Source organism: Myotis nattereri (assembly GCF_964212035.1).
Source record: "Myotis nattereri genome assembly, chromosome: 16".
NCBI lineage: Eukaryota > Metazoa > Chordata > Mammalia > Chiroptera > Vespertilionidae > Myotis > Myotis nattereri.
In genome coordinates this window covers 45,009,490-45,031,961 of record NC_138091.1, presented here as the reverse complement: position 1 = coordinate 45,031,961, position 22,472 = coordinate 45,009,490, and the positions used below count along the sequence as shown (strand labels likewise).

At 51.1% G+C, this 22,472-nt stretch overlaps 2 protein-coding genes across 3 annotated transcripts; one reads left to right on the top strand and one right to left on the bottom strand.

The window, feature by feature from the left end:
• Positions 1-14: 14 nt before the first annotated feature.
• On the top strand, positions 15-7,274 carry EME1 (essential meiotic structure-specific endonuclease 1). The gene is made up of 9 exons (XM_081109139.1): positions 15-51; positions 1,321-2,114; positions 2,198-2,325; positions 4,362-4,451; positions 4,542-4,663; positions 4,871-5,000; positions 5,245-5,360; positions 6,122-6,311; positions 6,586-7,274. Exons 2-9 carry the CDS (start codon positions 1,346-1,348, stop codon positions 6,760-6,762), a joined length of 1,722 nt encoding a protein of 573 aa, XP_080965265.1. The 5' UTR covers positions 15-51; positions 1,321-1,345; the 3' UTR covers positions 6,763-7,274.
• LRRC59 (leucine rich repeat containing 59) lies at positions 7,036-21,794 on the bottom strand. 2 transcript variants are annotated; one of them, XR_013996946.1, is made up of 8 exons: positions 21,444-21,762; positions 19,632-19,691; positions 17,650-17,808; positions 17,288-17,392; positions 13,039-13,111; positions 10,830-11,003; positions 8,591-8,959; positions 7,036-7,562 (listed from the first exon to the last, which is right to left on the bottom strand). XR_013996946.1 is itself a non-coding variant. In XM_081109138.1 (7 exons), exons 1-7 carry the CDS (start codon positions 21,546-21,548, stop codon positions 8,715-8,717), a joined length of 921 nt encoding a protein of 306 aa, XP_080965264.1. In that variant the 5' UTR covers positions 21,549-21,794; the 3' UTR covers positions 7,036-8,714. The 2 variants fall into 2 exon arrangements, 1 of the variants encoding a protein (XP_080965264.1); XM_081109138.1 differs by having other exon boundaries at positions 7,036-8,959; positions 21,444-21,794.
• Positions 21,795-22,472: the final 678 nt, after the last annotated feature.

Sequence of the window (22,472 nt, the reverse complement as noted above, 5' to 3'; positions counted from 1 at the left end):
TTACTTCCGGGTCCGGCGTGGCAACTCAAAGAGAAGCGGGAGAAGTTGCAGGTGAGCTAGTGCGCGCAGTGCGGGTGCGGACGCGGGTGCGGACGCGGTGGGCTGAGCTGGGCTGGGCCTGGCTTCCCTCCGGGGCGCTGCTCCCCAGGGGCTTGGGGGCCTGGGCGTCCTGGATGAACTGAGGAGCGGCCTGGTAGAGGAGCGGGCTCTGGGGCCCCCCGCCCCACCCCCTCATTCTGCAGGAGTCTATGGAGGCTCTGCGAGGGGCTGGGATGAGGCCCCTCCCGAGGCCGTGAGCTTACTTTACGGAGCTCCTGCTGTGTGCCAGGTACTGGCGTAAGCGCTGTGGAAGATGCATGGTTTCTTTTACTTCTCACCACCTTGTAAAAGTAGGTGTTGTCCTGTTTTACGAAGAAGAAAGCGGGGCCCAGAAAGGTTACAAGGTTTACCCGGCTCACACCTCCAGTGTTACAAAAATTTGTTCAAAGAATGACTCTTGCACAGACCCAGCAACTGCAGACCTAGCGAGAGAATTGAAAACACATCCACATAAACACTTGTCCATGCATGTGCAATGGCGGCGTTATTCATAATAGCCCCCAAATGGAAACAACCCAAATGTCCAAGTGACGAAAGGATATCTACACATTGGAATATCATGCAGCCATAAAAAGCAATGAAGTACTGGAACATGTTACAATAAAAATAAACCTTGGATGCTAAGCGAAAGAAACTGGTCACAAAAGACCACATATTGTATGATTTCATTGATAGGAAATATCCAGAACAGGAAAAAGTAGATTTGTGGTTGCTAAGGGCTGGGGGGAAGGAAATAGACAGTGACTGCTCCATGGCTATGGGGTTTCTTTGGGGGGTGATGAAAACATTCTGGAATTAGATAGTAATGATGGTTTCACAACCTTTGTGAATATACAAAGAACCACTGAACTATGCACTTTAAATAAAAGGATGAATTTCATGATGTTAATATCTTTTTTTTTAAGGATGACTTTTGTCATCTCCATTTCAAATGTAAAGATCAATGTGGGAGGGGTGTGTGAATCTTGTTATGGCCCCCTTAACATTTTGTATTAGAAACCTCCACTTCATTAATATCTCACCTTGACCCAGAAAGGATTTGAGAAGGTTCCTGTTAGACTAAAGGTGTAGCTCTCTGAGTTCCAGGTTGAATGTGTTGGGGACATACCCTATTTCTCTGTTTCTGTATATCGTATTTATCTCCATAAAGCTTGGCCAGAGAACACACCTAGTGGGCTGAATTGATTGCCACTGTCTGTCTCATCTTTCTTTGTCTTTTAGAGAATTCATTTGGTGGCACGTATTAATGGCTCTAAAGAAGTCATCGCTCTCCCTGGACTCTTCCAGTGATGCTGAGGAGTTGCCAGTATTTACCTTTCTGAAGAAGGAACCATGTTCAACAAAGAGGAGGCAGCCTCAGAGGGAGGAGAGGATCGTAGTGGTTCACACCTCAGATTCTGAGGCCTCCTGTCCTCCATCACCAAGGCGGAAAGATCCACCGCCCGTCCCAGACACAGCTGAACCCATCACGCAAACACAGCCAGTCAGGGTGCTGAGCAGTGGAAGTGAGGATGAAGAGGAACTTATTCCCCTGGCTGAGAGACTGACATGTAAGTTTTTGACCCACAAGCAGCTGAGCCCTGAGGATTCTAACTCCCCAGTTAAAAGCGTTTTGGATCATCAGAATAATGGAGGAGCATCACATGACTGGAAAAAACAGCCCTTTCCAAAGATCTGTGATGCTTCCCTCCAAGACACCTCAGAAAGGTGTACATCGAGTAACAAGGACTCTACGGTAGACACTCCATGCCATCAGGTTCCAGCCCCACAAGCTACCTGCCCTCCCCGGAGCGTCAGCTCGTCAGTCACCAAAACAAATGCCGAGGCCCTCCCACCTCAGAAGAGAACCAAGCACAGTCAGAAGGTCCAGAGGAGAGGCCCACAGGGACAAGCAAGCCGGAAGGAAAGCACCCTGAGACAACCACAGAGAGAAAAAAAGGCAGCACTGGCTAACAGACCAAAAGCCCAGAGGCCAGAGGAGTGCTTAAAGCACATCGCTGTGGCGCTGGATCCAGGTCCTCCCAGCGTCTGTCTTCACCCTGTGCTGAGCTTTGTGCTTCCTGGGCCGCCCACTGACAGCCCTTTCCGTCTGTTGCAGTGCTTTTACAGATGGACGGCGGTGGCCAGCTCCTCGGAGCACTGCAGTCCATGGAGTGCTGCTGTGTGATTGAGGCGCAGGCCGTGCCCCGCAGCATCGCCTGGAGGAGGAGGGCCGGGCCGGCTGCGGTAGGGTTTCTGCTATGTCTTTCCTCTCCCTCCCCCGTCTTATACATATCAGTCAAGGCCCCGGCGGGAAAACAGATGGTACAGCCCTAACCGGTTTGGCTCAGTGGATAGAGCGTCGGCCTGCGGACTCAAGGGTCCCAGGTTTGATTCTGGTCAAGGGCACATACCCAGTAGGGGGTGTGCAGGAGGCAGCTGATGGATGTTTCTCTCTCATTGATGTTTCTAACTCTCTATTCCCTCTCCCTTCCTCTCTGTAAAAAAATCAATATTAAAAACACACACACAACAGATGGTACACTCAACTTAGGTAATACAGGAACTACTTTCCAAGGCGTGGGTGAGGTACAAGGAAACTGCAAAGGACGATGCAGTACTTCAGGGTGATAACAGTATTGATTCAGGGTTTCTCCACCTCAGGTACTGCTGTCATTTCAGGTCATGCTGCTGTGCTGGGCTGTCCTGCATTGCAGAATATTTAGCAGCATCCCTGCCATTTACTCACTAGATGCCAGTAGCACCTTCCCCAGTTGTGACAATTGAAAATGTCTCCAGATGTTGCAAATGTTTCTTTGAGGAAAATCGCCCTGGTTGGGTACTACCAGGTTATCATAGCTGTTATCATGCGTAGGCCTGAAGGGATGAGGAGAGAAAGTGTTTATTGGAATCCAGAATCCAGGAGAGAAATGTAGAGAAGACCACCTTGGAAGAAGCGTGACCTCCCGTAGAGGAGTGTAGCAAACGCTAGGTGATCCTATTGGGAGGGGGCCAGGGAAAGAGATACCCTGACTTCCCTCTCCTCCCTCCTTCCCTCCTTCCCTCCCTCCCTCCCTCCAACCTCCAGGGCCACCAGCCAGAGGGCATGTGGACTTTGTGACGTGGTCTGTAGAGATCACCTTCCTTGGGCAGAGAGAGTGGGGAAGGGAGGAGAGTGATCTGCGGGGCAGAGGGAAGCTAATCTACACAGGATTCCTAATTCCCTCTGACTGGGCTTTGAGAATAGGCGGGCTAGGTTTGAATTGCAGCCTGTGGCTTTATGGCTGTGACCCTGGGCAAATTATTTCATCACTTTGTGCTTCATGTATACAATGAGGATACTGTTACGTCCCTTTCAGTCCCCCCACCCTTGTTGTGGGGACTAAATGAGGTAACCAAGCACCAAGCACATAGTAGGCACACAGTACATGCTCCTTCCTGGCCTGGGCACCCAGGTTACTATACCTCCTGTACCTTCCACTCCTCTTATCTGCGAATCCAAAATAGTCCACCCCGCATTTTCAAGAGTCTGTAGATGAAACATTATATTTTTGCTCTCTTGCTTGGATCTCATAATTTTCTCAGCCCATTTCAACTTGTGAATGTTCCTTTCTTTTTTAAAAAAAAAAATTGATAGCCTTTGTGTTGCCCATTCACTTTTGGAAACTAGTGAATGTGATGTGTAAAAAAGGCGTAAACTACACACTTTGCAGCCCTTTCCTGCCCTTGAATTTTATGTCTTTGGTGGAGGAGCTGTGTAAGTAACAGTTTAAAAAAAAATTGATTTTAGAGAGTGGAAGGGATTGGGGAAGAGATAGAAACAGGGATGAGAGAGAAACATCAACATCACTTGGCTGCCTCCTGCACACCTCCTACTGGGGACCGAGCCCACAATCTGGGCATGTGCCCTGACGGAATCCATCCAGTGAGCTCTTGGTGCATGGGATGGTGCTCAACCACTGAGCCACACTGCCCGGGCTCCTTTCTAATCTATTGCCTTGAGATGCTGGACAGTTGATTGAGGACTGGGGAGGGACAGGATCATGGTTATTGGTTCTTGCTACCATGACTTCATTCCAGAAGAAAACGAATAACATAAAATGGGCTAGGCTGATGGGGGAGAGTTCCTTTAGAACAGCCGTCGCCAACTGGTGGTTCACAGCTCACTGGTGGTCCGTGAGGTCCGAAAGGTTGGCAGCCGCTGCTCTAGAAGGCCTGGGTCTCTCGCAGTGCTGAGCACCTGCTGATTTGCCTCCCTCCGCTGGGTCCCGGTGCTTTGGCAGGATGGAGAGGAGGCCTGGGTGGAGGAGCCGATGGTCCTGGTGCTGCTCCCGGCAGAGGCGTTTGTGTCCATGATCCACAACTTCAAGCAGGTGGGCAGCCGGAGGGGTGGGCGCCGGGGCGGGGACAGAGGGCTGACTCTAGGGAGCAGACACTAATGCAGGTCCTGCCCCTTTGTGCAGGGAGGTCCAGGCAGCACCGAGAAAGGGAAGGAAACACTCCGGAGCTTTGTAGCAGACATCACGGCAAGGACAGCGGGAAAGGCTCTGTCACTGGTGATTGTGGATCAGGAGAAATGCTTCAGGTTTGGATTTGTCAAGACTTAACATCGAAAGGGGCAGCTCTTGGGCCAGCAGGGGTGAAGTCGTTCATCCCAAATCTAGATCCTTCTGCCAGACAGCATTCCTGCTGAGCCCCGGGGGATGCGCTGGTCCAGGCTTCTTGCACCTCTTCTGCCTCAGCTCAGCCTGAAGGTGCTTGCTTCCTTCTTTGATTTCCTCCCCCGCTTTAGTGCTCCAAATCCTCCAAGGAGAAGGAAGCCGGGCGTGGCAAACGGAGAACAGGCCAAGGAGAAGAGAAAGAAGCAGAGACCACCAGAGGCCAGCACAGGGCCCGTGGTGTCCAGGGTAGACATGGAGGCGGTAAGAGCGTCCTCTTGCCTGAGTCGGGCCGGGCACCCATTTTACTAACCCGATTTGCTATTGAGAAAGAGTGACACGCCTGCTGGCCAGTTTTCTCTGCCTTGGGACTAAGTAGGAGAGAATGGGCCAAACAGGAGCCAAGGGGGTGGGAACAGGGAGGAGAGAAGCCTCAGGGAACGTGGAGGGAAGAAAAACTTGGGACTAGTCTCGCCGCCCTTCCAGTCCATCTGCCTTTGGGTTTTAGGCACTGGTGGATCTGCAGCTACACACACACGCCCAGGCCCGAGTTGTGCAGAGCTGGCAAGAGCTGGCCGACTTCGCGTGCTCGTTCACGAAGGCTGTGGCCGAGGCGCCCTTCAAGTAAGTGCCCAGGCCAATCCCAGCCCACTGCTGGGTCCAGTCCTTTACAGTCGCTCTGGTACCCAAAGACGCCCCTTTCCCTGAACTCCGCTGTCAGTCATTGTCTCAAGCTTGAAGCAGGAGCTGACCTCACAAGGGGGATTCTGGGGAAGAGCCCTCAGGCCCAGTCCCTTTCAGACGTTCTGCTTTAGCTGATGCGTTCTGTGCTGCCAGTTGGTCCAGGGTCACCAGTGGGCAAAGTTACCAGGATTCAGTGCAGGTCGGGTCACAATGTGACAGCCTCTCGTAAAAATAAGTTTTAGCCTGCTTAGCTCAGGGAGTGTTCATAGTCAGAATTTAAGTGAGACCGCAGAGATCTAATCCAAGTCCCTCGTTTTCTACCTGAGGGAACTGAGGCCTGAAGAGACGGACTTAGCCAAGCTCCTAGCTCGTTAGAACCACCAGAACTAGACTGCGCAGTGCCTGAGGCCCAGTCCCAGGTGTTTGACCCTGTGCGCTGCCTCTCCAGTCAGTGCAACCCAATCTCAACATAAACTAAAGATTCTGGTACTTTTCTGGTAACTCCTCTTTTAATGAAAAGGACTAGATGTTGTTTTTAAGGGAAGCAGTAACTAGCGTTGCTTGGGATCAAAGTGAGCAAGATATAACCTTATGCCCACTTCTTCCAAGGCCACTGGAGGGAGGAGTTTTAGTTCCCAGTTAGGGGACCGGTTCAGGAAAGTAACCAGTGACTCACAGCTCTTGATCCCTGCTGTTTGCAGGAGACTCCGAGATCAAACTAATTTCTCCTTCTGCCTGGAGAGCGACTGGGCTGGAGGGGCGAAGGTGGACCGTGCTGGCAGGGGCCTTGCTCAGGTCTGGCGGAGGCAGATTCAGCAGCTGAACCGAGTCAGCCTGGAAATGGCCAGCGCTGTTGTGGCCGCCTATCCCTCCCCACAGCTCCTGGTCCAGGTATGCTGCTGCAGGGGCCACCCTCCGCCCCCCCACCCCCACCCCGTGCCCTGTGGCCTTAGTGGGACTCCCACATGGTTTTCACGGATAGCATTGGTGAGGGCCCAAGACTGCCTTGTAGGTTAACAGTGCAGGCCCGCTGAGATCCGAGTTAACATTGACCTAGGGCGGGGGGACAATTCTTATCCCCCAACCCAAGCTCACCACACCCTTGTTCCTCGATGAGGGATGACTGTGAATGGTGTGGTATTAAGAAATCATTTTCCACCTTCAGGCTTATAGGCGGTGTTTTTCGGAGCAAGAACGCCAGAATCTGCTTGCAGACATACAGGTGCGCCGTGGGGAAGGCGTGACATCTACCTCCCGCCGTGTTGGACCTGATCTGTCCAGGCGTATCTACCTTCAGATGACCGCGTTGCATCCAGATCTCTCTTTAGACAGTGCAGACTGAAGCTAGTCCCAAGGGACAGGATGAAAAGCTGGAGATTTCGGCCTCGGGACATGACCAATGAAGAGAGGGAGGTGTCGCCTGGAGCACAAGCCTGGGTCAGGCCCACAACAGATCCTGGGTGCCATTGTGAAAGTCTCCCTGTCAACTGGCTGAGATATTTGCATTTATCTTCACCAGCATTCAGTGTTCCTCTCCTGGCAAAAACCAAGTGCCATGCATGAGCCACCCCTGCCCCAGCCAGCCCTCAAAATAAAAAGGAACACAGACAGACCATTCAGACACATATTTAATAGTTGCAGAAATCCAAAAGAACCTCAACATCAAATCTTGAGATCATGAGTGAAGTGCCCTCGGTGGGTTGGCTTTCTAGGCTGGGAGTCCAGCCCTGTTGGCCCACTGAGGCTGCCTCAACCAGCCAGGGAACGGGTCTGATCACTATGCCGACTTCTGTATTCTCTCCGTCTTATATGTACTATGTGTTTAGTTTCAATAAAGCATTTGTACCAGTGGCTCTGGAGCTCGGAGGAAGACTAAAGGAATGTGTAGTGATCCAGAGTAAGGGGTGGGCCTATACAGCAGAGCTATCCTTGGGGGAGAAAAGTCATTTCTTTCAGGATCAGGACAATCACAACTGGCAAACCTATCCAGTGGACCACTAAGCCTAAAAAGCTGGAGCCTGTCCTCTTCATCTCTGAACCTGAACACCTTCTTGCTGTCCTCGGCGAGGGGCAAGGAACTTGCAGTCGGGAGTTTCAGTGAGTAGGCACCATGACATGGCCATTCCTGATCCCTTCATGCAGCTGTTGTCAAAGATGAAGCAGAGGAGGCCACTGAGCAAGAAAACACTCTGGCCAACGAGAGTGACAGCCCTGCCCTTCATTGCACCAGTCATTAGCGTTCCTGACCCCCTTTAAATGCCTCGATGCTCCTGGATTCCCTTCGCTGCCCAGGTAAGTTCTAGGGCTGGAATCAAACCATTCTAAACCTCAGGCTCTGACGCTGGAGTGTTCAGGTTGCCTTTGAGGTATCTAGTCACACCCACTAACAGCTGTCACAGAAGGCGAAGGCTTTGCATGGCTCTGCCTTGTTCACTGGCAATGGGGAAGTTAATGCTCTAAAATCGAGGCATTTTCTGGAAGTCACGTAAGTAGGTGCAGGACTCCACAGGAGCTGCCCAAGACCCTCAAGGCTATGAGATTTCTACTTGTGGGTCATGAATCTGTCTACATGAAAGATTCCACTCTCTGGCTGAGAGATACTCCATTCTGGCCTCTCAGGACATTATAAGGAAGGCAAAATTATGGAAAAGAAAGAAATATCAGAGTGGGAGTCCAGTTCCCTCAAAATAGCTGGGAGACCAAAAGCAAGTCACGGAAGTCCTCAAGTTCCTTATCTGCAAGTGTTCTATTGGACTGCATAGTCTAGAAGTCCCCTTCTGAGCCTGAGACGGTATGGTCATTAAAATGTCTGAATGCCTGAGGCCCTTAAGAAAATAGGTATGCCCCTCCCCTCCGATTTGCTGAGCATGGTATCCTAATCCCCAATGACAACCCACTGCCTCCTGATCTGCCCTGGGTCCCCAGGGAGGAATGAAAGGGTTTGTGACACACAAAAGTGTAAATGTAGTGACGGCTGACCACTTAGGAGAAATGAGCCTTGCCTTTACAGTTCGTATAACAACTAGAAAAGGCTGTTGTTCCTCTCCCCACCCCCAAGCCTATTCCTAGAGGCCTGAGGTTATTTCCTCTCCCTAACTCCCACTTCGTATTCCACCAGGGAACCCTGACTCGGGAACAAAGAAGTCCTACAAAGAGGAGGTCTCAAGTACCAATCAGCAGCCATTTAATGACGGCAGGTAGGTCTGACGCTAAAAAGAGGTTGTGTCCAGCAGAACCCAATTCCATAGGAATCCAAGTCCCAGGGCTGAGAGGCAGCAGGTGTTGAGGACACGCTCATTGCTGGGGGTCGGTCTGCAGGACCCACTGGAGGATGTGGTGGCTGCGCAGACCCCGGATTGCATTGTCGTAGATGGTGTTCACGCTGGTGCAGAGGGGCTGCTGCTGCAGCTCCGTCACCCGGCACACCACCAGCCCGCCCGCCACGCACAGCAGCAGCAGCAGCAGCAGCTTCAGCACCGCCCAGGACCGGGTGTGCTTCCGGGCTGGCTGCTTCCGGGACCGAGAGCCGGACTTGGATTCTGGAGGGACAAAGGCACAGGAGACAAAAAAGTTCAGTCAGTTTGAGGAGACCCACACTCTCCACCATGCAATGCTGTTCTCTTCCATGCAGATCCACATACACCCCTCTTAGGCATGAATATTGTTTTAAGAACATCTGAGCTCTTAAAAACTTGCTATGTGCAGACTGAAATATAAGCTGCCTTCTCCTTGGATTCAAGGGAAGACATTCAACACTGGAACTCATTCTGGACGTCTCACATGGCGCACACAGTCCCAGGGTCCTAAGTCCTCCTTGAAAACATGGTGATGCTCCAGGCCCCTCAGGATCAGGGGAGGGACTTGTCAGGAGGCAAGGATGGAGGGCTGCCCACTTGGGGAAACACTTTTTAAGACTTTTATTTTTTTAATTATTGATTTTTAGAGAAGCATCGATTTGTTGTTCCACTTATTTCTGCACTCATTGGTTCTGTATGTGCCCTGATCTGGGATTGAACCCACAACGTTGGTGTATCAGGACAATGCTCTAATCAACTGAGCTATCCAGCCAGAACCTTGAGATGTATTAATATTGTTAATATCATACAGGGTGGCGCAAAAATAAGTTTATAGTTGTGAATACATGAAACCGTTTATTTTTGTATTTTTTATTAATTACGGTATTATTTTCCATTGGAACAACTATAAACCTAATTTTGTCCCACCCTGTATAAGATACATATAAAAAAAACTGATTACTGCTGGGAATGAGGGATTAGAGGTGACTGCCATTTTCTGATCTATTAAGAGAGAACTTTTCTACATTTTCTGCAATGAACACATATATTACCTTTATAATTAGGAAAAAATGGTTTTGAGATTACTCGGCAACTTTAAAAGAGCCTGACTGAGCACCTCATGTGAGAAGTCATGATGTTCTCACTTTATCCTGTCACTGCCCTGTAAGAAGCAGGATCCTCATTTTGCACAAGGAAACAAAAAGGTGGTGAGTTCAGGCAACTTGCTCAAGGCCAGCAAGGGAAAGCAGGGCCTCCGCCTCCCTCCAGAGCTCCCCTGCTCAGGGGTCCCTTTGGCCCAGAGGGTATACAACCTTCCCATGTACAAGGAGCCACATAACAACACAGATTCAACTGGACACACTCAGGCAAAACGCTAATGTGTCTTTTATACCACATGGCTCCCTGAACATGGACCAAATGATTCCCGTGGTGTTCAAGCAAAAAGAGAGTAATTTGTTCCAACGCGGAAAGAAAGCCGTAGGCAGTGCTGGCTTTCCTGAGATGGCACCACGCTCACAAAGCACGCCCAGTGTACTTCACGGATGATGCGAGGGACTTAAGAGTCATGTGACCACATGCATCCTTCACCTTTCTTGGTGACTTTAGAATCTAACTCTTGCCCTAGCCAGCTTGGCTCAGTGGATAGAGCGTCAGCCTGTGGACTGAAGGGTCCCAGGTTCGATCCCAGCCAAGGGCACATGCCTGGGTTGTGGGCTCGATCCCCAGTGGGGGGTGTGCAGGAGGCAGCCAATCAATGATTCTCTCTCATCATTGATGTTTGTATCTCTCTCCTTCTCCTTTCCTCTCTGAAATCAATAAAGAAATATATTTTTTAGAATCTAACTCTTACAAAAAAGTGCAATTCCCTGTCCTGGTAATGCTCTCAGCTACATCTGACCAAAACCCCACATGTGCCTCTGGGGAAACAAGCCAGCCAGGCCCGACGCTTGTTGCCAAGGAGAATCCCCCACGCCTCGTAAGCAAACCCTCCGAGGTGCTCCCAGGCCCGAGGGGTCACTGGACCTGACCAAGTGTACAAGTTCACCCACGCCGGAACGCATCCGTGCGCCTCCCCACTGCCCTGCCGGAGCCTTACTGAGGGAACACTTACTCGATGCCTGATTCGTTTCCTTCTTGGGTTTCTTCTCGGGCTCCCGTTTGGATGCTTTGAGGGCATCGTACTCCTTCCTCCGGCGCTCCTTCTCTTCCGCCTTCTCCCGCTTGCGCACCTCCCGCTCCTGAGCCTCCTTGGCTCGCTGCTTGGCCTCCCGCTTCTTCTCCGCCTCTACAGGAAAAGATCCCCAAATGGCTTCCCTCCCCACACCTTCCCGTGTGCTTTCCCGAGCGATTAAAAGCATGGATTCCGCCGCCCTTCCCCTAGCCAAGGGTCACAGAGGACACATGAGAGGAGCCAGCTGCCTTTCTGCCCTCCCTGCAGGATAATAAACGGCTCTCGGGGTTTGCTGAATGGACTCATGAGGGGGCTTCTAGCCACAAGCTGCAAAGAGATCAGGGTGAGCTGACAAGAGGGGCATAAGGCATGGGTGATGAGGCCGGTGCTCCCCTAGAACAGGTACCGACTCAGAAAGCACAGCGATCGACAGCCTCCTACAACTCGGCTCTGAGCAGAAGCAACAATGGAGGTGTTGAGTCCACGGGAGTCCTGTCTCCCCGCGCTTGGGGAAGGAATGTGACTTGGGAAGGACAAGCAAGAAGAGAAAGTGAGCACTCAGGTTCAGGGGTAGAGACGATGGAAATGTTTTTCTGAAACAGCGAGATGAATAGTTCGTAATGTCTAGACTTATTCTGATTTACTTCACAGTTCAAAGATGTTTACATGCAGTCCCCAACTTACAAATTATTGGGTTCTAAAAATGCACTGCCAAATTCGTTATTTGGACATCTCAAGTACATTTTTCCAAAGCCAGAAGGCCACAGATGGTGGCTAAATGTCCTTTTAGGGCTTAAAGGCCTGTTTGAACCATCATGTAGCTGAATAGTAGCACTATAAGTACTGTAGCTTTCCACTGCCTCTCTGAACAAACAGGCTCCCAGTTCCAGCTGAGCACTGGGAATGCCAAGAACACGCTACACTCAGCCTCCAGAGAGCCTGGGCCGTGAAGCAGTGGAAGCAGCAGTGGTCGGAGTAAACACGCATTACAGTAGCCATGCACGTGTAAGGGACAGTCGTAACTCAGAGCTCTGATCTCAGGGACTGCAGTCAGTACCACAGGAGCCAGCCAGCCAGGCGACACCACCTGGGTGCCAGGCCTTGTTCTAAGTGCTCGAGATACAGCCAGGTTCTAGTGCCTGAGTCATCTACGCTGGAGAGAAGGAGACGAACAATAAACAAGTGAGCAAACAGTAAAAAAGAAATGATGTGCCATGGAGTAAATGATAGAGGACGTGAGGCAGAGTGACACGTGGGATGCTGTTCTAGTTTGGGTGGTTCAGAAAGGGTTACGGTTAACCTAAGGCAACATCTGTGCAGAGACATGAGGGATTACACGAAACCGGCTGTGGAAAGCTCTGAGGGAAAAGGAAGCCAAGCAAAGCCCCAGAGGTGAGACTACCTGGTGCGTTCCAGCAAAAGCAGGAGCCTGTGTGGCTGAAGTTAACTGTATCCTGTGTGTGTGTGTGTGAGAGAGAGAGAGAGAGGGGCAGGCAAGGCTGGAGAAGCAAGCAGGCGTGGGCTGTGGCGGGTCTTGACGGCCATGTTACTGAGTTTGAGTTTCATTCTAAGTTCAATTGGAAGCCATTAGAGGGTTTTAAACAAACAGCAGCATAATTGACTTGTTTTAAAAGATTTCTCTGGCTGCTGTGTGGAGAAGGACTTTGCAGAGAAGGCACACGCGTGGAGCCCGGACATTGTGTCAGGAGGTACTGTGGCAGTCCACGGGATGGAGGCCTGATTCTGGTGCTGGCCCTGTAGGCGGGGAAAGTCACATACAAACGTGCTGATGGACTGGGTGTAGGAGTAACAGGAGAAAGGAATCAGGACAGCTCTCTATTCCTGGCTAGAAGGACTGCAGGGATGCTGACTTCCTCTTCTGGGGAACATGGCGAGGACCTGTTTAGCCAGGCTGAATCTGAGATGCCTATTAATCCTCCAGGCAGACAGACAAGCAGTTGAACGTGACTTTGGAGCTCAGTGGAGAAACCAAGGCTGGAAAGAGGTTCGTCAGACAAAGATGATACTGTCTACCCCCACACTGTTCCCCACTGCTCCGCACGACTCCTCCACTGGATCCAGCGTCTGAAGCAGAACCAGTGGCTGGATCAGGGCCCGGAAGATGACTGGAAGGAGGATGGCCACCTACCGCGTTCTACTTCCTGCCGCCGCTGCCTCTCTCGCTCCTGATCCGCCTGCACGACCTTCATGTGCTGTAAAACCTGCAAAGGCAGAAGAGGGCGCTCAGGGACTCCGCGCAGTGGTCTACAGCTCCACTCTGCTCAGGGGAAGTCTCAAAGGACTGCTCTTCTCCGGATCCCAGATCAGCGCAAGCCCGACGCAGTGCAGAGCTAATGGAGCTAACCCTCTATGTGTCCCAACTCAGTGCCAACCCTGGAGAAGAGTCTGTGAGCCCCAGCTCACTGTAGCTGTCAGGAAAAAAACACTGAACTCGGTGACAACTGGAATCTGTAAACCCCCTGCCACTTACAGTCTCTGATGTGCACAAGTTCATAATTCTCCCAGCAACTCTGTGACGAGCATGGACTATTCTGTGATGAGCAGGGACAGTTCCCCAAGATGCTTTCCGGATCTCCCTCCTCTGGCTGCCTCAGGTTCCCCTCTCCTCAGTCCTGGGGAGTTTTCTTATCTAACTCAGTTATAAGACTGAGTTCCTAAGTGTAGGGACTATTGTCCTGTTCGTAGGCGAGCACAGAGCTTAGCTAATTATAGGCATTCAATGCATGTTTGATGAACAGCTGACAGACTGCGTATAGGAGTAACAGGATTCCCATTTCAAAAGGAAGGAAACTGAGACTCTGGGCGATCTGTCCACACCTCGTGGGCTGGAAGCAGCACAGCTGGGAGGGCAGGTCTTCCGGGTTCCCAGACCAGAGCCTGTCCCACTCACTGGTGCAGAGGCAGGAGAGCTCCAGGAGAAAGGGAAGGAGCCATTCTGCCCTAACACCACACCACGCACTGGCGCCTGAGCCCCTCGAATTCTCAGCTCAGTCACGGCTGACTTCTAATTTAAAAAACAGAGATTCTCATGATGGGCACGGTTAGGGGAGGAGGTAAACGCCTTGTTATTTTTTTAGCAGCTGACATTCCTTGGATGTAGGGGACATAGTACAAGCTTGGAGCCCAATACAATCCTGACTCTTACTAACAGCGTGACCTTAGCAAGTGACTTAATCTTCCTTCCTCCCTTTCTCTCTCTCTCTCTCTCTCTCTCTCTCTCTCTCTCTCTCTCTCCCTCCCTCCCTCCCTCCCTCCCTCTTTCTTTGACTAACCTTTCTAAGCTGATTTTCTCATCTGGGAAACAGAGGTAAGACTTCTCTGGCCTGTTGCAAAGATTAAATTACATAACTTGTACTAGCTGCCTAACATAGCCCCTGGCATTATGTGTGCTCAATAAATACTGCTGCTTTTTTACTTCATCTTTCTAACCACATGAATGAGGAGAGGAAAACCTAAACTATTGTAAATTACAACAGCAAATGGTCTGCATTTCACTACCGCACTAGACACCCTACAGGAAAGACATGTATTCAAATGCAATTGTTTTACTTCGTGGGAACTTCAGACATACACACGCCCATCATGAGAGGGCTCAGGGGCAGGCCTGCCAAAGCAGCTCCCTCCAAGGGTCTGGTTTGAAGCCACAAGGAACCATCCTGTGTAACCCAGGAGTCCAATCTCTTCTCTCTGAAGGGAATCAACTTCCTAAAAATTGGCTTCTCAACGAGGAGTTACAGGATCTGGAGGGAGGTATAAAGCATGAAGGAGACAGTCCCTGTGTCACTCTGAATTTTAAATAAGCATCAACCATTCAGTTGGTTTTGGGGAGTGTACAGCTGGCTAATAAAGAGCTAGGAGGTTTAAGAGACATCCCTTTACCTTTATATCAGGAGTAACCTGTATCTATCTGAAAACTCAGCAAGTTCAGAAATGGGAGGGACTCTTCTAGTCTAGGCTGTAAGCCCCTAGAGCAGGGGTGGGGAACCTTTTTCTGCCAAGGGCCATTTGGATATTTATATCATTCACAGACCATACAAAATGATCAACTTGAAAATTAGCCTGTATCTGGGCAAACATTTAATTAACTTACATCTACTGCCTTAGCAGGGTCAGACCAAATGATTTCTCAGGCTTACATGGCCCGTGGGCCAGACATTCCCCATCCATTCCCTAGAGCAGTGGTTCTCAACCGGTGGGTCGCGACCCCTTTGGGGGTCGAACGACCCTTTCACAGGGGTGGCCTAAGGCCATCGGAAAACACATATATAATTACATATTGTTTTTGTGATTAATCACTGTGCTTTATGTTGAATTTGTAACAATGAAACGGGGTCACCACAACATGAGGAACTGTATTAAAGGGTCGCGGCATTAGGAAGGTTGAGAACCACTGCCTTAGAGGGTAGATTTTGTCTACTTATCCCAGTTCACAGCATATAGTAAGCACTGATGAACACTGTTGAACTAACAAATTATTCTTTTTTTTTTTATAATATATTTTATTGATTTTTTTACAGAGACGAAGGGAGAGGGATAGAGAGTTAGAAACATCGATCAGCTGCTGCCTGCACACCCCCCAGGGGGATGTGCCTGCAACCAAGGTACATGCCCTTGACCAGAATCAAACCTGGGACCCTTCAGTCCGCAGGCCGATGGTCTATCCACTGAGCCAAACCGGTTAGGGCACAAATTATTCTTAAAAGATTCTTTACTGTGTACCAAGCTGATCAGTTCCTATGGCTATCCCACGCGAGGTGAGATCTAAACTAACTCATGGAGTCTAGTGACCTCATTCTGACGACCCAGGCCACTTCCCAGCTATGCCCAAAGGTGTGCTGCAGGAGACAGCTCAGGGGCGGCATGCCGGAAGGATGGCGTTACCACATCCACAGTGCACTGTGCTACCTGGGGCTTTGTCTGCAAGATATGTGTGAGTGCTCCTCAAGACCTTCGCACCCAATAAAAACTGTTTCTATAGGTCACAACCTGTAGCGTATCAGCAGTTTCATATGGTTCAATGTATTATTTGTTGACCAAATGGACAAATGAAAGGCCTGTGCACAATGAGGGTGTCTAGCATCAGAGATATGAACACAGACTTCCCGCCGAGCATGTAGTGCCGAGAGGGTAGTCAATGGTAGCTACTACTGTTCTTCGAAACCCTCACTCCTAAAGCACCACGTTTTCAAAATGGGACTTCACTGATCACCTGCAGTGTCATCAGCCACGGGCACACTGTCGCCTTGGTTACTTGGCTGCCTTAATTTTGCTGTTGGTTTCTTATAACAATAGGTGGTACAGATGATGGGACTATCTAAGAAGCCCTGAGCTAATGATAAGAAAGTCCATTACTCTTGAGATTCCTATAAAGACTCATCATACACATCATTTCACTTATATTAATTCTTGCTTTTAAAGTTAAGACCTTTTTGTTCACCATCTAAGCAAAAGCCAAAGTCATCTGGTGCCCGGCCAAAATGGTGATAATAGTTCCCAAAGTCATCTGGTGCCCAGCGGAAGTAGCAGCAATCCGTTCTGAAGCAGGAGGGGAAAATGACTAGAGGTGGGGATTTTTGAGAGATGGGAGTAGTGCTGTTCTGAGCCATGTGAGGCGTCTTCAAGGTTATTGGCAATGTTTGCCTTCCATGCTGCCTTTATTTCCTCGCTATTTCACATGACTCGACTGAAATCAAATGCCAGGTCTGCAAAGGATACATCTGTTTATAGCTATAAACTCACAAATACAGCCCTAGCCTGTTTGGCTCAGTGGATAGAGCGTTGGCCTACGGACTGAAGGGTCCCAGGTTTGATTCCGGCCAAGGGCATATGCCTGGGTTGTGGGCTCGATCCCCAGTGAGGGGTGTGCAGGAGGCAGCCAATCAATGATTCTCTCTCATCATTGATGTTTCTATCTCTCTCTCCCTCTTCCTTCCTCTCTGAAATCAATAAAGAAATATATTTTTTTAAAAAAACCTCACAAATACAAACAATACCTTTATTATCAAAGTTCCTTTCTGTGACTCAGAAAGGCCACTGCCCCTAACTCTCTGGCCCCATTCAAACAACAGTGACAGTGAAATGTTGGATCAGGGAGGTCCGGGTTCCTTAAGAATGGAAGGCCTGCAGTAGAGCCAAAGTAGTATTGTTCTACTACTTGTAAAGTAAACACAGAAACAAAGATTCCATTGCTTGCCAGGTTCATAGTAGACAAACGTATTGAGACCTTAGTACTTTAATCAACACACAGCTACGTGTGCCCTGGAAGGGAAAACAAGAGGAGGCAGAGGCGAGTCCCAGGAGAGTCTGTGAAAGAGACACCAGTGTGTGTGTGTGTGTGTGTGGCGGGGGGGGGGGGGGGGGGGGGCGGGGGTGCTTACCTTGTTGGCACACTGCTTACACTGCTTCTCATCCAGGCAATCCCCTGCCACTTTGGCCAGGGCAGGATCCAGGGGGTTATCCTTCAGGTCCAGCCACTTCAGGCTCTAAAGAGATGGGGCAAAAATAAAAAAATTAAAAAAAGAAAGAGATGGGGCATTGAGACTGGCTAAGCCTGAGTTCACACACGGAGTCCCTCCAAGTGGAACAAAACGAGTAGGGAGAGAGCTCCTGTGTCCCAGCTGTAGGAAACACCATGAGGCAGCACCTATTCCGGTCAGCCTTTCTCAAAATTGTGGTCCAGGAGACCCTGAGCCTCCCTTGGCCATCCCTGGCCATGAAGCATTGGTTCATGAATTGTTACCTTGAGCTGAGCAAAGCTAACAGGCAGGGTGACCAGTCTGTTTTTGAGGAGATCCAGGTGCTGGAGGTTGACCAGACGGCCGAAGTCGGCTGGCAGTTGCTGCAGTTTGTTCTTACTCAGGTCCAGCTTCACCAGGTGTGTGAGGCCGCAGAAATCCGACTAGGACCCGAAGAGAGAACACCTAAGCCTGGCGCTCACACACTGGTGAACAGCCCAGGAGCCCCAGCTCAGAGGCCCCTACTAGTATGTGTAACTCTGACTCTGCTTTTCACCAGCTATTCCATCTCGAATGAAACTGGACATAATGAGCATCACTCCTGGTCTTAAGTAGTGAGAAGTGTATGCAAAAGGGCTGAGCACAAAGTAGGCACAAAATAAATGTGGGTCCCTTCACCCTCAGTTCTCCCTCTAACCCAGTGGTTCTCAACCTTCTGGCCCTTTAAATACAGTTCCTCATGTTGTGACCCCAACCATAAAATTATTTTCATTGCTACTTCATAACTGTAATTTTGCTACTGTTATGAATCATAATGTAAATATCTGATATGCAGGATGGTCTTGGGCGACCCCTGTGAAAGGGTCGTTCCACCGCCAAAGGGGTCGCGACCCACAGGTAGAGAACCGCTGCACCTGTCCTCCACACTGCTACTAGACTGACTGGAGACACATTCTGTCCTCACACACCACCCTATGTTCACCTTTCACAGGAGCTGTCAAAACATAGTGAGACCATCCATTTTCCTAAGATCAAGTGCCTCTTGAATACCAGTGTTATTCTTTTTATTTTTGTAGCACTTAGCACAGTACCTAGCACAGGTGCCCTATGAAGGTTCTTTAAATGACTGGCTGAGGCACACCCTACCCATATCCTGGCTCTTCTTCAGCTCATGTCAAAACATCCCTCTTATCATTAAGCCTTCAAGGTACTATTCGTGTTCTCTGGGGACTTGTAAACGCCAAGGGACCTACGCCAGGGGATCTGCACTGCAGAGGAAGGCAAGACAACTGATTGAAAAGTACACGTGGGAGTGCTGAGTGACCATCCGACAAAGTGGACAGCAGGTGTCAGGGTGCAAGGAATTCTGCCCTTCTTTAATTCAGCACAAAATACTTCCTGGAAGAAGTGGGAGCTCAGATGCCTTTTCAGTATTAAAAATGGTTCTTGATGAGCTGTGGGATGATGCTACAGACAATGAGTGAGGTCCAGGTGAATGCCAAGAGGGGAATGGACTAACGACCCAGTGAAGAAACTGCCAACTCCTGAGACTCAATTCCTGAGTGAATGAGTAAATACCAGAGAATGGCAAGAGGGACTTGGCCAGGGTAATGGATGGGAAAGGCAACAATGACAACCCACTTGGACCGGACTGCGAGGGAGCACTGCTATAGAGGAGAAAGCAGCCATCACCCAGGAGAGGCTGAGGGATGAGCGAGTCCAGCGCCTACACAGGTGCAGCAAAGGAGAATTGGTACAGAAACATCAAAAGGATTTGACCATAGATTGGATGTGCTTATCTCAAGCAATTAAAGACTGAAAGGATAATGACACAGTAGTCCCATACGACCACGCTTTTTCCTGTTCCCATTAACTGTTGCACCAGGAAGCTGTTTATAAGCAGCTTTCTCTCTGAAATGCAGAGCAATTTAAGAAGTTCTCCAGTCTCCTCTATGCAACAGTGAGATAAACTATTTTATAAAGTAATGATATCAGGCAGAAAAAAGGGTGAGCCCAGTAAGGGACTCAGCCAGCATCCTGTTGTTGACTTTAGTTTTCTGTGGCCTGACTTTCCCACTGTTCTAAAGAACAAGGCCCCTACCTTGCTTTCCTTCCCACTGAGATGACTCCACCCCCAACACACTCAGATTTAGCTGAAGGCTGCCTGCAGGCCTAGCCTGCAACTATGCCTATGACACAACTTGTCCAAACAGGAAAATGAAGCATCAGGGCTCCAGAAGGAATTGTGCGTGCTTGCCGGTCTTACCGGGAGAGTAGTCAGTTTATTGCAGGACAGATCCAGTATGGTGGCCTTTGGAAGGGCAGCCTAGGAAAGGGAATGAGAACCAAACATCAAATCAACACATGAAATGATTCAGTGACATCTGCTAAGGAAGCATTTACCAGTTCCCACGATCAGGAAAGGCCTTTTAAAAAAAAAATTAACACTAAAGTATAATGTTCCTAGGGATAGGAGAGGAAAAATGAGCCAAGCAACCAAAACCTACGGAAGAAGGCAAATAGGGGTTTGGCTATGGAACGTCCAAGAAAGGAAAACAGATTCTTCAGGAATTCTCTTTAGCATTTCTAATATTTTCTCTAGCGCCCTTCCTTATTCGTTTTAACAAAGGGACTGTGTCTAATATGGCTTTGCAATTTCCATATTCCCTAGTTCAGGCCTTCTGGGCTCTCAATATACATGTTGGCTGGTTCATGACTGAATGAACGAGGAAACGGGTGACTAGCAGAGTGAAAATAAGGCCCTCAGGCCCCATCTCCATTCTCCCTAGTGTTCAGGACCGGAGGAGCTCAGCGAAACCCACCCTCTTTCTCCCTAGGGGCAAGGCTGCGCCGACCAGATGCCTGGAGTACATGGTTCCCCACGGCAGTCCTAGGGCCAGGTGGAAACAAGGCTGGCCATGTTCCCGGGGTGGGAAAGAAGCCAAATACTCCGATAAAGGACCCTGGGCCAACCTACACTTTCCAGTTGTCAGAAAGTCCCAAGAATAAGTCTGACCACCTAAAAAAAGTTTTAGATTTTACAGTGGGAAGAAAGCCATCATACCTACATGTTTCAGCATCTGCTACCTGCCAAACAGTTCACATCACAACCGTACCGAATCCTCATAACCTCTATGAGACGGGAACTATTATCACCATTTTATAAAAGAGGAAATCAAGGGGGGGGGCGGGGAGTGAAGTAGCTTGCCAAGGGCACTCGGCTATGAAGCAATGGGGAGCTGACATATGAACTGGGAGTCCTGTGCTAGCCTCCACCCTACACAGCCAAGGCGGGGGAAAGGCTGGGTCCAGTGCCAAAGGCCCTGACAAAAGTCTACGTCATCCCAAGTGAGGCCGGCGAGGAGGGCGCAGGTGGGGCACCAGGTGGGAAGAACAGGGATGCCCCATCTCACTCACTCCACGCTGGCAACCAGTTGGTGTAATCTCCTAAGGGCCTCGGACCTCTCCTGGGTGGGAGGGTGGGAGTAGGGGGTTGGAGGGGTGGGCCCCCGGGCAGCGGGGATGCCGGTCAGTTTCAGCCCAGTGGGCAAGAGACCTTGCCAACCAGGCAGGGAGGCCTCAGCTTCTTCAAGGAAGGACGCCTCGGGGCTGGGGCGGCCACCTGGGCAGGCCGGCTCCCTACGAAACCCTGGCTCCGGGCCACACCCCGGTCCACCTGGAGGCCTCCTTCTCAGACCTCGTCATTCATTCATTTGCTCATTCATTCTCCCAATACTCCGTAGGCGCCTCCCGGGGGTCAGGCACGGCGCTGGGCGTCGTGAACCCCGACCCCCACCCCCCGATGGGGCAGGGGGAGATTTACTCTTGACCCGGGCAAAGCCAGAGGCCGGACCAGCAGCCCCCCGCCCGCAAACCCCATCTCCTGGACCTGCGCCAAAGGGACACGTGTACATCTCGGAAGAGCCCTGGGACCCAACGCGGCCTCCCCGGGGGGGGGGGGGGGCTCGGCCCCACGCTCCCCACCCGATTCCAGGACCTCCCCACGGGGGCGCGGGGAAGGGGGCGGCCCACGCCAGGGGCAGGCTCGGTGGACGCCGGGGCCCGCGACTGTACTGACCAGCTCCTTGACCGGGACCTCATTCAGGTCGCTAAGGCTCAGGTCCAGCTCGTTGCCGTCCAGCTTGTCGCGGAGATTCCCGCCCTTGCCACCGGCCTTGGTCATGGTGACGCCGGCTGAGCAGCCCCGTCTCTCGGGCTGCGACCGGCAGGAGATGCTCCAGAAGCCGGCCTTGGGCTCAGTGGTCTCGCACCCAACCGACAAGGCCTGCGTCCTCGGCCGCCGGTGCAAAACCCCCGCCGCCCGTCTGCCCGCCGGCCGCTCTCTGATCCCCGCGCCCCGCTCCCACCGGTGCCGCCGCGACGACGACCACTTCCGTGTCCACGTCACCTTTCACGGCCACCGAGACGCGCTGGGCTAGAGGGGCGCTCGCAGGTGCCCGAGCGCCCTCTGGCGCCGGAGGTCGCGCCCTGCAGGCGCCGCCCACCCCGGAGGGGTGGGGTTCAAGGCGCCGAGCTGGTTGGCGAGGCGGGGCCGCCGCGTTCCCCGGTGACTTGGGGGCACGTCTGCGGGCATCATTGCTGACCACGTTACGAGGCGAAAGGGCACGCGAATGGGGCCAGAAGACCTGGGCTGCATGCAAAACTGACCTCATGACATCACCCCCATTCTCCTGGATTAGAAGCCGAAACTGTGTGTCCTTCAAAATTGCTCTTTGTCCTCTACCCAACAATCTCCCTCCCAATCATCCGGAAAACCCAACCTCTGCCCGTCTCTTATCCCCTCCTCACCGCCCCAGGCCTTGTCTGGGCCACCACCACCTCGCACCTGGTATTACTCTGGGTCTCTCTTCCTCCCATCCGCCTCTACCCAGCTGCCCACATGATGTTTCTAAAAATCTAGCCAGGCCTCCCCTCTGCTTAGAACCCTTCAAACCTCCAGCGACCTCTAGGCTATGGAGCACTCTCCGTTCTAGACTGGCCCAGCCTGCTTCTGCAGCCTCCTCCTAAGCCCCCGTCCCTCTCTGGGATGCTGTGTGAGACCTTCCGTCGGGGGCTCCTCACCTTTCCCGCTCCTGGAATGGCCCTG

What these genes read in the sequence shown, in the direction of transcription:
- EME1 (XM_081109139.1), top strand. Translation starts at nt 1,346, where the DNA reads ATGGCTCTAAAGAAGTCATCGCTCTCCCTGGACTCTTCCAGTGATGCT. An exon ending in GGAGGGCCGGGCCGGCTGCG is followed by an intron (nt 2,326 to 4,361) that starts GTAGGGTTTCTG and finishes GTGCTTTGGCAG; the next exon opens with GATGGAGAGGAGGCCTGGGT. An exon ending in GTGGCCGAGGCGCCCTTCAA is followed by an intron (nt 5,361 to 6,121) that starts GTAAGTGCCCAG and finishes TGCTGTTTGCAG; the next exon opens with GAGACTCCGAGATCAAACTA.
- LRRC59 (XM_081109138.1), bottom strand. Translation starts at nt 21,548, where the DNA reads ATGACCAAGGCCGGTGGCAAGGGCGGGAATCTCCGCGACAAGCTGGAC. An exon ending in ATAAACTGACTACTCTCCCG is followed by an intron (nt 17,809 to 19,631) that starts GTAAGACCGGCA and finishes TTCGGGTCCTAG; the next exon opens with TCGGATTTCTGCGGCCTCAC. An exon ending in TTAGCTTTGCTCAGCTCAAG is followed by an intron (nt 17,393 to 17,649) that starts GTAACAATTCAT and finishes CCATCTCTTTAG; the next exon opens with AGCCTGAAGTGGCTGGACCT.